The sequence below is a fragment of the Gouania willdenowi genome, chromosome 6 (genome assembly GCF_900634775.1).
Source record: "Gouania willdenowi chromosome 6, fGouWil2.1, whole genome shotgun sequence".
NCBI lineage: Eukaryota > Metazoa > Chordata > Actinopteri > Blenniiformes > Gobiesocidae > Gouania > Gouania willdenowi.
Window position 1 is genome coordinate 4,658,851 of NC_041049.1, and position 12,675 is coordinate 4,671,525.

The following is a 12,675-nucleotide window of genomic DNA, read 5'->3' on the forward strand; positions in this document are numbered from 1 at the left end:
GTTTTGAGCAGACTGAGCTTGTCATTCTGATTCCAGTCATTCATTCAGATGTCTCTGTAGCTATTTGTGTGATCAAAGTGTGCGTCTTTTGGAGTTACGGTGGACGGTACCAGGAAAACTGTGATTAGGTAAACCTTACACATGTTTTATGTCACAAATGCCACATTTTGTTGTTCACGTGCATAAAAACAAGAACTAGGTGGCGAATACTTCATGTAGGTTCTTTTACGTCTTGTTAATTTACAAGATTAATTTAGGATTACGCTGTAGGTTTTTATTGCAGAGATGGATGAATTATGTGAAGGTGAGCAGAATATGGCTCCAAAGTATAGTGAGATGAAGGAGCTGAAGCTGACTCTCACCACAAGTTCTTAATTTTTGAACCTCTGCACAGTTTGTGCACAGACTGACCCCCGACACCCCACCCTCACCCCCTCCTTTCCTCACCTCTCACCTGTCTCCCTCTAGTCTGTAGTCAGACTGAAAGCTCGGCCGTCACACTGGGCTCTCCCCTCCTCTTACAGGACCCTGAGTTATTTGAGGAGCTAGAAGACAAAACCTCCGTTAGCAATGAAGTAGAGATGGAGTCAGAGGAGCAGAATGCAGAGAGAAGGAGGAAGATGGTAAGTGTGCCAAGCGAGGGCCTACAGCCGCTTGTTTTGTTGCTACGCAGCCGCCCAGCAGGAAGCAGAGCAGCTAAAAGAATCAAAGGAAGCAGTGGAGTTATCAGAGCTTTGATAGGGGCAGCTGTTCTATTCTCTCCATCCATCACTTGTCTGCAGATTCTGTTCCTCCAACCACTGTCTGTCTCCCTTCTTTCCCCTCTTCCTCCCTCAGCTCTGACTCCTGCTTGCTTGTATTCTCACAGCAAGGTACACTTACCCCCCCCCCCCACATGGCTTTTTATCCTCCTCATGTGAGTGCGTAAGTGGGCTTTTTAGCCTGTTGTCAGAGCACTGGTTAGAGATGGAACTCTTATGGGTTCAACACTACTCCACACACACACAGATTCATTTCACAAATAAGGGTGTATAGTGCTGAGTCATCAGTGGCCAGCACGCTGCTCTGTTAGTAGATCAGACAGAAACTGTAGAGGTAGTCACAGCTTTTATTGGTTTCACATTCTATGGGCGCAATGGGATAAATTAGGAAGAGTAAAGAAAGATGTGGCTAACATCAGCATCAGGTTTATTACCATATTGCTTTACAATTTATTAACCCAACGATGAAGACTTGGTACGCATCTCCAACAAAACAAACCATGTTTAATATTTCCAATCATTTGTTACCTGAACATCCTGAGACCAGGATCTTTGAAGGGGGCGGGCGAGATGGATGTTTTTGTCTTTGAGTGTATTTTGTATTCTTTCTGGGATGAGCAAATAAATTATGAATAATGATAATAATCCTTATTAATATAGCGCTTTTCAAAAACAGGGTTACAAAGTGCTTTACATTTAGTAAAGAAGGTAAAAAGACAATGAATGAGGAGATAAAGCGAAAACTTAAAAACAGGAAATGTGAGGAAAATGGAACATATGATTATAAAGATAAAATAGTAATAGAAATTAAATAACAAAATAAAATATTTTAGTAAGAACTAAAATAACCAAAGTGTCCTGCCTGTGATGATGCCTAAAATAGATTAAAAAGCACATTGATAAAAAAAAATATTATTTTATTTTTGATGCCAAGTGTTGTGTATACATTTTGTGCGTTTGTGTTGCTGAAAGTGTCCAGTAAGTGTGGTTCAAGTCTTTATTTTTGGCTTTTAGTTCAGACCTGTTTGGTAAGATCTCAGCTCATGTGCAGAAGAGTTTGGTTTTGTTTACATTGTTTTCTGGTACAAATCTAATCGCAGATAGTGTCGATGGTAGACAAGGTTTCCATGAACAGATGTAGGACAGATATGTCTTTGCCCCTTTTAATGATTCCACTCCACAGCTTCCAGTTTTCCCTGCTTCCCCCTTGTTGTTGCTCCTTGCATTTGGCGCTTTGCTCTGTTAGAACAGCCTGAGCTGCATTTGCAACAATAACCCGACACACGGCTGCGCAAATGTTCTATCTTATTGTGGATCACATCGTTCTTGTTCTTTGCAGACGCGAGAGGAGAGAAAGATGGAGGCCATTCTCCAGGCCTTCGCTCGAATGGAGAAGAGGGAGAAACGGCGAGAGCAGGCACTGGAGAGAATCGGCACTGTCAAGCCGGAAGTCGGAGCACGCAGCGACATAAAAGAGGAGCCGCCGGCCACGCCCGAGGCCGTGGACTCTCCAGCAGTCATGCAGGTTAAAGAAAACTGATATTCATACCACGTTTAAGTCATCAGTATTGAGAAATGGTGATGGTTTTACCTAAAAATGTTTCTCCATTTTCAGCCTCTCATTGAAATAAAAGAGGAGCCGGGTCTGAAACCTGCCAAGGTCAAAGGCTCCAGGAACAGGAAAAGCTTCTCCAGGAACAGAACCCACATCGGCCAGCAGCGCCGACGCGCTCGCACTATTAGCACTTGCTCGGACTTTCAACCCGGCTCTCCAGTAGAGCCCTTGGAGCCGTTATCTAACGAAGCCCCTGAAGGAGAGGCGCCCGTCGCCCCCGAGCCAGAGGCCATCGCTTTACAAGCACCCGACGTCAGCCCGCCGCACAGCAGCTCTCCGGCCCCCGAGAGGCACCGCACGAGCAGCAAGAACTTCAAAACAAAAAAGGTACGCAAACTAAAAACACTCAAAAGTAAAAGAACTTCAATACGAAAAATGTACGCAAAATAAAAACACTCAAAAGTAAAAGTCTGAGTACATGAAGGTTAAAACATTTTTAAAAGCAGTAAAAAAATATTTAGTTGTTTTCAAATTTAAGAAAAGTTACTCCAATTATTATTTAAAGTTTTAAAATTAATAGGGTCATTATCATAGTTATTTGACTTCAGCACTGATCAATAATCTAAAAATACTTTACATTACCATTCTGTTTATGCACTAAAGTAATTGTATTTAGTGTTAGTTTGCTTTGATTAATTAAACTATTTGATAATATTTCAATAATTTTTATATTTGTAAACCCAGGGACAGAATAATGTGACCCTAAAAGCAGCCGAGAAAAACTTGTTAATTCATTTGCTGAGATGCTAAAAAAAATTCCAACATTGGAAAGTAGAACATTTTTATTCAGGCTTAGCACAACAGGAAGTAACCGACTTCTTTCTCCAACAGCACTTTGTGAGCGAGTGGGTGGGTGAGAAGCAGCCAGACCGGCCCGCCGTCCGAACGCCAGAGCCGGTCCCCGAGCGGCCGCTGAGAATAAGCAGCGACCCCGAGGTTCTGGCCACGCAGCTCAACGCGCTGCCCGGCATGGCCTGTTCACCTCAGGTCTACAGCACGCCCAAGCACTACGTCCGCTTCTCCTCGCCGTTCCTGGCCAACCGCAGCCCCACCACCCCAGGGGTCCCAACGGGCCGACGGCGTTCCCGAGAGCTGCCCGAGACGCCACCGACCACAGGATCCTGCAAGAAGGTACGAACAAACGCTGGACCATTAATGTGAAATATGAAGTTCTGTTTTCTGCTAAAGCATTAGAAATCAAAATACAGAAGCAGATTAGGGACAATTTTTGTGGAGAATTTTTTTTTTTGGGGAATTCAAGAATAAAGTTGAAATGTCTAGAATAATGTTGAAATATAATGTCGAGATTAAACTTGAAATTTTGAGAATATAAGTAAAATATAATGTTGAGATTAAACTGGAAAAGACGAGATTGAAATTTAAATTTAGAGAATAAAGTCTAAATTTTGAGAATAAAGTTGACATATAATGACAAGATTAAAGTATTTAGAAAATTGACTCAAAATGCCTTATGGTGAATTGGCCCTAGACAGTTTCCGTAGATTTGACTTCATTTAGAAATTTTGACTTTGTTCTTGATTTGCCCCAAAATTATTTTTTCCATCAAAAATGGCCCTAATTCTCTTCCATATGTACGACTGTATAAAAAACAATTCTTGGATTTGTTTTGTTTCCTCCATCAGCGGTGGTTGAAGCAGGCCCTGGAGGAAGAGGGCTCCACCAGTCCAGCCAGACGACCCAGCCTCCTGATGCCGGGGGAGGGGCCGCTCAGCCCCTCCATCAACGGTGACTCAGACAGTCCACTACCTTACAATGGCACCTGCTGCTCGCTACCAGGTAGGAAAAAACTAGGCTATTGCTAAGCTAATGCAGAGTTCGATGATGCGGGCCAGCACCTGCGTCCTCACTTGCATTTTTTTCGGGAAATGCAAATATTCTAGTTCTTTTAGTTTCAACAGTTTGTGTGACTTCTCCAATAATCACATTAAACATTTATAAAAAAGTTAAAAGGATCTTTCAGGATCCTCAGTCTAGATTTATTTTTCTGTATGTAAAGCTGAGTAAATCAGAATTCACTTAAAACTAACAAATTGTCTGTGAACCTCCTGCAGAATTACCGACTCCTCTGAAGAAGCGGCGACTCAGCCCGCTGGACGCCTGCATGTCTGAGGGCTCGACGCCTTACGGCTCCCCATGTGCCACGCCCACCCGGGCTGACCAACTGGAGATGCCTGTGACGCCCATCTTAATGGCCACGCCCCCACGGCCTCGCACAGAGGAGCTTAGCGTGGAGCCCATGTCCACCACGCCAACGCAGACAGCGAGCATCTCTCAGGAGGTAACCCCGTTTAGTTTAAGGGCCACATACAACCTAGTTTGACCTCAACTGGGCCGGATCAAAAAAAATTATGATTTTGTGAAGAAAATGATTCCGATTTCTGCCAATTTTTCCTCAAGTTATTCATTTCTCAGACAGTTTGAAGGATTGGAGGGGTGAGGTACCACAGTGTGGAATGAGCCGCATTTTTCTGTTTGAGCCTGACACAAACCTAGGCATAATTTTTAAATATCTGTTCAAAGTTCGGTTATTCATTTTCTATCACAGGGGGTATCAAACTCATTTTAGTTAAAGGGCCTCAAAGTGGACCAGAGCAGAAAAATCCATGTTTTTGTGATGGAAAAAGCAGAAAGTAACAACATTCTGAATATTAAGCAATTGTTGAAAATTCCCTTTACTTTGCAACAAATATTCTTGAAAGTTTTTGCTCATAAATGTTTATAAATGTTCAGACCAGACCAGATGCTCCGGTGGGCCAAACTTTGCCCCTGGGCCTTGACTTTGACATATATGTTGTAGATGTTTAATTGGCGCTGACTCAGTGTGACTTTTGATTGCAGAGCGAATCTTCAACTGAGAGCTCGCCTGAGGTCAGTCGCAAGTCCAGCACGCAAGAGGTGAGACTGAAATCCCACACGCTGACAATAGTGAGGAGAAACAAGAGTTTTCTCATCTCATAATTATGATTTAATCAGACTAATTGATGGCTTTCATCACTGGCTAAAAACCCACATCATCACCTCACTGAACTCTCTTGTTCCTCCAGGCTGAACGCCCCCCTTCGTTGACCTCCTCGCCCACTATCAAAGCTCCTGTTACTGACGGACCGCTAACAGAGGCCAAACTGTCTGCCCCAGAGAGTCCACAGCCCCCACCCTCTGAGCCTGTGGAGGGTGGAGAGGAACGGGCAGATGTTGCTGCTGCTACCGCTGCTGCTGAAAGCACCAGCGACGCCTCCACCTCTGCGGAGAACCCCTCATTCCCCGGATGGACTAAAAGTCCGGAGAGAGGTCCGACCGGCCTGAACTTCTCCCCCGTGAACTCCAACCTGCGGGACCTCACCCCCTCCCACACCCTGGAGCCTCTGGTGGCACCCTTCAGGCCTGAGGCGGGTTCCCAGGGTCCCCCCACTGAAGGACCCGCTCTGTTCTACGCCTGCCCCGAGGAAGGAGGAGCACACGGAGGCTTCTCACGGTCACTGGACGGAGAGGGCGGGGGATCGGCTCAGAACCCCCCACAGAAGAAAAAGGTTAGAGTCCCAATAATCCTGAACATGAGCTCATTATTAACTAATTCAGTGCCAGCCATTTTCAAATTTTCTGCCCCCCATCGTCAGAGCACCATTGGTCACTACAACACCCCACAGCTTAGATATTGATGAGGGACCTCCGCCAGGGTGTTTTCTAGTAATCCCCGTGAAAAAGCGCAAATGACGAGTTTCTCGTCAATGGTGCTGAGCTTTCGGATTTGAAATGACGAGATATCTCGTCGGGGGCACTGAGTGAATTAATGTGTAGTTAAAGGTTCGATAATGATGATTCTGAGACACTTTGAATTGATAACATTTTACAGCTGGTGCCGCTACATGCTATGCTAACCCAAAAATACTTAATTCTTAGTTTATTTTCGAAATTCCGACTTTAATCAGAATTTTTAATCGAGAATTGAATCTCGACTTTATTCCTTGATTTACCCAAAATTATTTTCTCTATCAAAATTGGGCCCGCCTCTTTCAGCTGTTGCTGCTACATGCTAAGCTAACACAAACGTATGGGACAGGTTGCTGGTTTGGCGTTCCAGCACATTTACAATACGAGCAACTAGGGATGTAACGATTCACTCAACTCCCGATACGATTTGATTCACGATACTGGGTTCACGATACGATTCTCTCACGATTCATTTTACAAAATGGGACTGTACTTAAATGACTGAAAAATATTCCTTTATTTTTTGGGGGGGGGAAAAAAACTAGAAAATGCTGTACTATTTTTATTTTATTTTTCATTGTCAAAAGAATCCCTTGATGAACTATTCAAGCAATGCAATTTAACTAAAAATAAATCTTGAATGAAATAAATAAAGGAATAATACAAATGAAGAAGCCTATTCATTTAAATTATGGTTCTATAGTAAACAATACAAAACTGCATAATAGTTATTTTTCTTTTTAAAAGTGCAACTGAAAATGTATTTTGTGACTTAACAATTGGACCTTAAAAAAAAAAAAAAAAAACAGTCTGCACTGTATTTGCGTCAGATATTTGTTTGAACCAGCAGAGGGCGCTGGTAATCCAGTGGTCGGTTGGGATGCAACTAAGTGCAGTGAAGAAGAGATGCTACGCTAGCAGACAAAGTTAATAGAAAAACGTGACTTTTACAGATATTCACTTAATATTACAGATATTCTTTTGGTGCTTAAGGGGTAAGGAATCATTTATGAATATGTTTAAGAGTAGAAGGCGGCCAGAAAGAAAGTATTAGTAGATTTCGCCCGCCGCCATGACTTCTGGATAGCGCTGGTTAAAAAAAGTACTGCGATTCAATTTTCACAGCATCGATGTGAACCTTGATACCTATGAATCGATTTTTAACTGCCTTACGATTGATCGTTACATCCCTACGAGCAACGCAAATATTCAGGGAATCTTTTCATTCAACATCTTCAAGTTTCCTTTTCTGTCAACTGAAAATCCTCCATAAATGTAACGCAGGAAGGATTATGAAATGGCTGCTGCACAGACTAAAAAAAAAATTTATATTATTTGCTTCTTGTTTGTACTTTTAGTCATTTACCTTTGACAGGAACAGCTCGATTCTTCACTTGTGTGAAAATAAAATGAGGTGCTTCTCATGAACTAACATGTTTTCTTTGACTTTGTTTGTTTATTTATTTAAAAGGGAAAGTGCATATAAATGAACATTCAAATGTAAATACGCCATCTGCAGTCCGTGGCAGGTCAGAAGAAATAAGATTACAATGACAATATAACTGACACACAGCAATGACAGAACCAAGGAACACTGAGATGACACATGAAATCTTAAACTTAAATTAGTGCTGAGAGAGCAGGTTTCTTTTCTTTTTTTTGTCTTTTAAAAGTTAAGTGCGTTACAGTCTCTTATTGGAGATGATATTGGACTCGTGTGTGTGTGTGTGTGTGTGTGTGTGTGTGTGTGTGTGTGTGTGTGTGTGTGTGTGTGTGTGTGTGTGTGTGTGTGTGTGTGTGTGTGTGTGTGTGTGTGTGTGTGTGTGTGTGTGTGTGTGTGTGTGTGTGTGTGTGTGTGTGTGTGTGTGTGTGTGTGTGTGTGTGTGTGTGTGTGTGGGTGGCTCTAGTGGAGGCTCTGGTTATTTTACCACTTGTGGTTTCAATAGCTGTGTTTCCATTACAGATTTTTGCAAAATAAAAGCGATATTTCTAAAGTTTGTTTCCATTGATGGTTGTTTTGGAGCCTCGCAACTCCTGTGAAATCTCATCTCTCGATACTTCGCTGCTGAAAGACTGGACACTCAGAACCTTCTTAGAACACTGTATTCCTTTGTTATTTCACATCTAATGTGGCACCAATATTTTTTTTGTATAATACTAAGAAATGTCTCGGTCTTCTCTTGTGTCCTCACGTACTGCGCCATTTTTTCTCTGAGAGAAGTGGTCATGTGACCAGGTACGTCACATTCTGTGACGTGTATTTGCGTATTCCCATTGTGCTTTTGCGACACATTTCAATATCGAAACATCTGAAATTCCTCCTCATGAAAGTGGCAACTTTTTTTTTTGTGATATTTGAGTGTTTTTTTTTTTTTTTAAATTCAGGTGTTTCCATCACCAGTTTTTATTGCACTATTTAGATTTTGCGCATTTCCAAGGGAGATGGAAACGCAGCTACTGACTTTATGTTTCTGAAGTCGAAAAATACTCCTTACAAAAATTGTCCTTTTTAATTTGTAGATAAAAACATTGTTTAGGGTTTTGTTTCTCATTTTTTACGTAGGAAAAAATGTTTAAAGTTAGTTGGTTTTCAGATTTTTGAGGAAATTTACATTATCAGTTGGATAAATGTTATTTTTTGTTCCACCAGGTTTCTCTCCTCGAGTACAGAAAGCGTCAGCGCGAAGCTCGTCGCAGTGGCTCTAAAACAGAGTGCAGCTCCCCCGTCTCCACGGCTCCGCCCCTGACGATGGACGCCTTCCCTCAGGAGAGCGAGCCCCCGCCCCCTCCTCCGCCTCCTCCTCCACCGCCGCCGGTCGTCACCGTCGCGCCCATCGCTGTCGCTGCCGTGAAAGAGCAGCTTAACAACGAAGATCTGGAAGCAGCAGGAGAGAGGGAAGGAGGAGAAGGACAGTGGTGCGTGAAGAGTCTGTGAGTCTTGGATTTATGTCGTGTGACGATATTGATCCAAACTCCTCCTCCTGTGTTTCCTCAGGACGTCATCGACCTCTGTGGAGCAGGCGAGAGAACGTAGCTACCAGAGAGTGCTGCTGCTCAGCAAAGACAAGGACGGAGGTGAGGGCGCCTACGCTCCATGTGCACGACCATGTTTGCTTGTTTGGTTGTTTACGATCTGCTGCTTTGTTCAGACGAGACGGACGAGATGACGACTCAGAGAGAGTGCGCGTCGCCAAGTCAGCAGAAAACCCCTACTCATATGGTAAGTCCCTCCCACAGAGTCTGTGTGGAACAGGAAGTGTTTGATTTGTACGGGAAGTGAATGGGAAGTGTTTGATTACAACAGGAAGCATTTGGTTTGTACGTGAAGTGTTTGATTTGTACGGGAAGTGAATGGGAAGTGTTTGATTAGAACAGGAAGCGTTTGGTTTGTACGTGAAGTGTTTGATTTGAGCAGGAAGTGTTTGATTTGTACGGAAGTTGTTCAATTTGAACAGGAAGTGTCAGTAAGTTTGACGTTGGGAATCTAACCCGTCTCTTTCCTCCTCCAGCCGTCATCTCCTGGTACTTCTTGTCGTCCATCAAAGGAAGACGACCCTGACGCTCTTCCTCGAACGCCGACCGCGGTCAACCCTCCACAGAGCAAACCCACAGGGTTGAAGCCGGCTCCCCTGACCCCCACCAAGCTGCTGCCGACACCGCTGCCCTCGTCTCCGGTCCATTACCCAGCATCCTCTCTGCTCCACTCGCCCCAAGCTCAGGGTTCTCCGTTCCGCAGCCAGAGGGCGCTGTTCTCCACCCAGCCGCCTCAGAGCCAACCACAGTTCAACACTCAGAGCACCCCTCCCCCCCCTCCGCCTCCCCCGGCTCCTCACGCCGCCTCCTTCTTCCCGGCTCAGAGCTCCGCCCCCTCTGGCCCGTTCGCCGCCTTCAAACCGGCCGTGCCGCCGTCGTACCCCCCGGGCTCTCAGACACTGATACAGACTCTACCGTGCAGCGTTCACTACCAGAGCGCGGCCCCGCCCCCACCTCCTCCTCCCCCTCCTCACCCAGGCCCCGCCCTTCTGCACGTCAACCTGCAGCCGCCGCCCATTCTCCTCTCTTCAGCCCCGCCTCCTCCTCCACCCTCCCAGCAGCAACAGCAGCCTCCCCCCTCTGGCCCCGCCTTGCTGTCGCTGACCCCCCCTCCTCCTCCTCCGCCCCCACCACCCGCCCCCTCCTCCGGCGCTGCCCTGCAGCCGCTTCACTTTCAGAACTTAGCGGGTTTCCAGCCGGCACTGATGCGTCCGGCCGCCCCCAACCCCTCTGTGCCCCCGTCCTCGTACCCCCCCTCCCTCCAGCAGCCTGGACTGCCTCCGCCCCCCCCACCCCCTCCACAGCAGACTCAGCAGGGCCCGCCCGCCTCTGCCCAGATGCCTTCTGGGAACCGTGGAGCTCCTCCTGCTCCATCCTCGTCCTTCCACAGCTCGGGTTATCTGAGCTCAGGGTGGCACTGACGACCCCCCAGGACCACGGAAGGGAGGGGGGAGTGTACCATACACTGTAGATAGTTTTTGTACCTGAAGACGTGGCCAGTGGAAGAACAGGATGGGAGGAGTCAATGGTTCTTTTTAAGAAAACACAACAAAAAACGAGGATGTACAATTTTAGAGAGCGATAAAATACACACGAACTGCTCAAAGATGGACTTACAGACCTGTCTGTCTGTTTGTTTGTCTGTCTGTTTGTTTGTTTGTTTTACCTGTTCAGGAGAGGGGACGCTCCTGCTCCGTGTCCCGTTTGGACTCCCGAGGCACTTTGTTCATCCACAGACATTCCACCTTCCTCCTCCTCCTCCTCCTCCTCGTCATCGTTAACCCGTTCTAATTTAGCGGCTCGTTCTAGCAAAACAAAAAGCTTTTTGTATAGAGAAAAAAAAACCTACACACTTATTTTTTTTATTCCTTCGTCTAACAACAAAATATCTGCTCACCGCTGCAGATTCAGAGGAAACCCATTCCTCTGGGGGAGGGGCCGGCCTCGCCACTGACTGGCTGCACTTAATTCTGTGTGTGTGTGTGTGTGTGTGTGTGTGTGTGTGAGAGAGAGGGTGTGTTACTATGTGTGTGTGTGTGTTTGTTTGTAGTCCTCTGAGGCGGGCGGGCCGGCGCCTCGCACAGCTCGAATGGTTAGCGGTTTATTTTTGAATATCAATGGTTATTTGTAGAAAGTGTAATTTAATGTATAGATGCGACTCCAGCTTTCAAACAGGAAACGGATGTAAATATTCTGCTTCTTTTTCTTTTTCTAAGCTTGTACATTTCGCTCCCATCGCATTTTGAAACATTGGTTGTAAATACGAACGCTCTTCTCGGCAAAGCTGAATGTTTCTGTGACCGTAGCATTTATTTTTATTTTATTGCCTCTCTCCCACCCAACACCCCCCACCCCCACCCACCCAAACACCCTCTCGACTTTTTTTTTTTTTTTTGTCCTTTTTTTTATTTGTGTGTGAGTGTATGTTTATGTGGAGCAGAGAGACTCACAGACACTGCACTGGTGGCTATTTTCATGGTTCATTATAATAAATATCTGTAATGACAGTTTTATACCAAGACTAGTGTGTTTCTTACTGAACTTTAAACTTCAAATGAAACCAGCTCTGTTTTCTGATTGGTTCCCTGACTGGGTTCTACGTCCCACCCCAGTGAAGATGACCTGGACACACCACTGCTCTCTACTTAGGGTGAGATAATTCTGTTTTTATTATGTTAACCACTTCCTGTTGCATTTTCTACTGCAGGGGCGTTAAACATATTTTAGTTCAAATGCCAAATACGAACCACTTTGATCTCAAGTGGGAAAAAGAGCAATTTACACATTATTCTGCCCTATAAATATATGTAAAGTAATGTTACAGACAATATCCAATCTTTAAATTCCCTTGAATTTGTGACTTTTTTTTTTCTACAATTTGTAGAACAATTTTATAAAATTTCCGAATTGCCAAAAAGATAAGTATTTTTTTTTCAACGTTTTGTGATTAAAGTGGTTGACGTGATAAAAGTGTGGGAAAACTGTAAGCCTTAGCAAATATTGTGGATATTCATTGAATTTATGTATTTGGAAAGGCTGAGATATCTACAACTCAATTTTTACACATTGATCAATTTTCTGTAATTTCAACTTTTTCTCACAGGCTGTATTTGATGCACTAGAGGGCCAGATTTGGCCCCCGGGCCTTGAGTTTGACACATGTTCTCCTGCACAAAAAGTGCTTCTCAAATGAAGTTTGATTTGAATAGAGGGAAATATTGATTTAAAAATGTATTAAGTCATATTTTATTGTTACATTGTAACTCAACCTCAAGACTACTTTTTTCTGCTGAAAACAAATGTATTTGTGTATAAAGTTGTTTATTGATTGATTTCTGGTCTAACTCCTAACATTTTAGTCAAAATATTTCAAATTGTTGTATTTTGTTGTAAAATGTCAGCGTTATGGGTTGAAACCTGGCTATTACAATATAACTTTGCTATTGGCTGAGAACGGTGGTTTGTGACGTTTTGGTTGCTTCTTACATCACAAACAAGCGCTGTTAGCTCCGCCCCTTCTATTAAAAACTACCACCT

General features: G+C 44.3%; 1 protein-coding gene across 3 annotated transcripts in view; it reads left to right on the forward strand.

Moving 5' to 3' along the window:
- Positions 1 to 11,657, forward strand: part of kmt2e (lysine (K)-specific methyltransferase 2E) — a 53,416-nt gene extending 41,759 nt beyond the window's left edge. For 2 of the 3 annotated variants that reach the window (XM_028449106.1, XM_028449107.1), the window contains exons 13-24: positions 525 to 623; positions 2,101 to 2,286; positions 2,377 to 2,703; positions 3,208 to 3,507; positions 4,020 to 4,173; positions 4,449 to 4,675; positions 5,236 to 5,292; positions 5,442 to 5,924; positions 8,756 to 9,021; positions 9,101 to 9,180; positions 9,255 to 9,325; positions 9,615 to 11,657. In XM_028449106.1, coding sequence (XP_028304907.1) covers positions 525 to 623; positions 2,101 to 2,286; positions 2,377 to 2,703; positions 3,208 to 3,507; positions 4,020 to 4,173; positions 4,449 to 4,675; positions 5,236 to 5,292; positions 5,442 to 5,924; positions 8,756 to 9,021; positions 9,101 to 9,180; positions 9,255 to 9,325; positions 9,615 to 10,559 — 3,195 coding nt within the window. In that variant the 3' untranslated portion in view covers positions 10,560 to 11,657. The remainder of the gene's footprint in view (positions 1 to 524; positions 624 to 2,100; positions 2,287 to 2,376; positions 2,704 to 3,207; positions 3,508 to 4,019; positions 4,174 to 4,448; positions 4,676 to 5,235; positions 5,293 to 5,441; positions 5,925 to 8,755; positions 9,022 to 9,100; positions 9,181 to 9,254; positions 9,326 to 9,614) is intronic. The other variant, XM_028449109.1, reaches the window with a different exon arrangement.
- Positions 11,658 to 12,675: the final 1,018 nt, after the last annotated feature.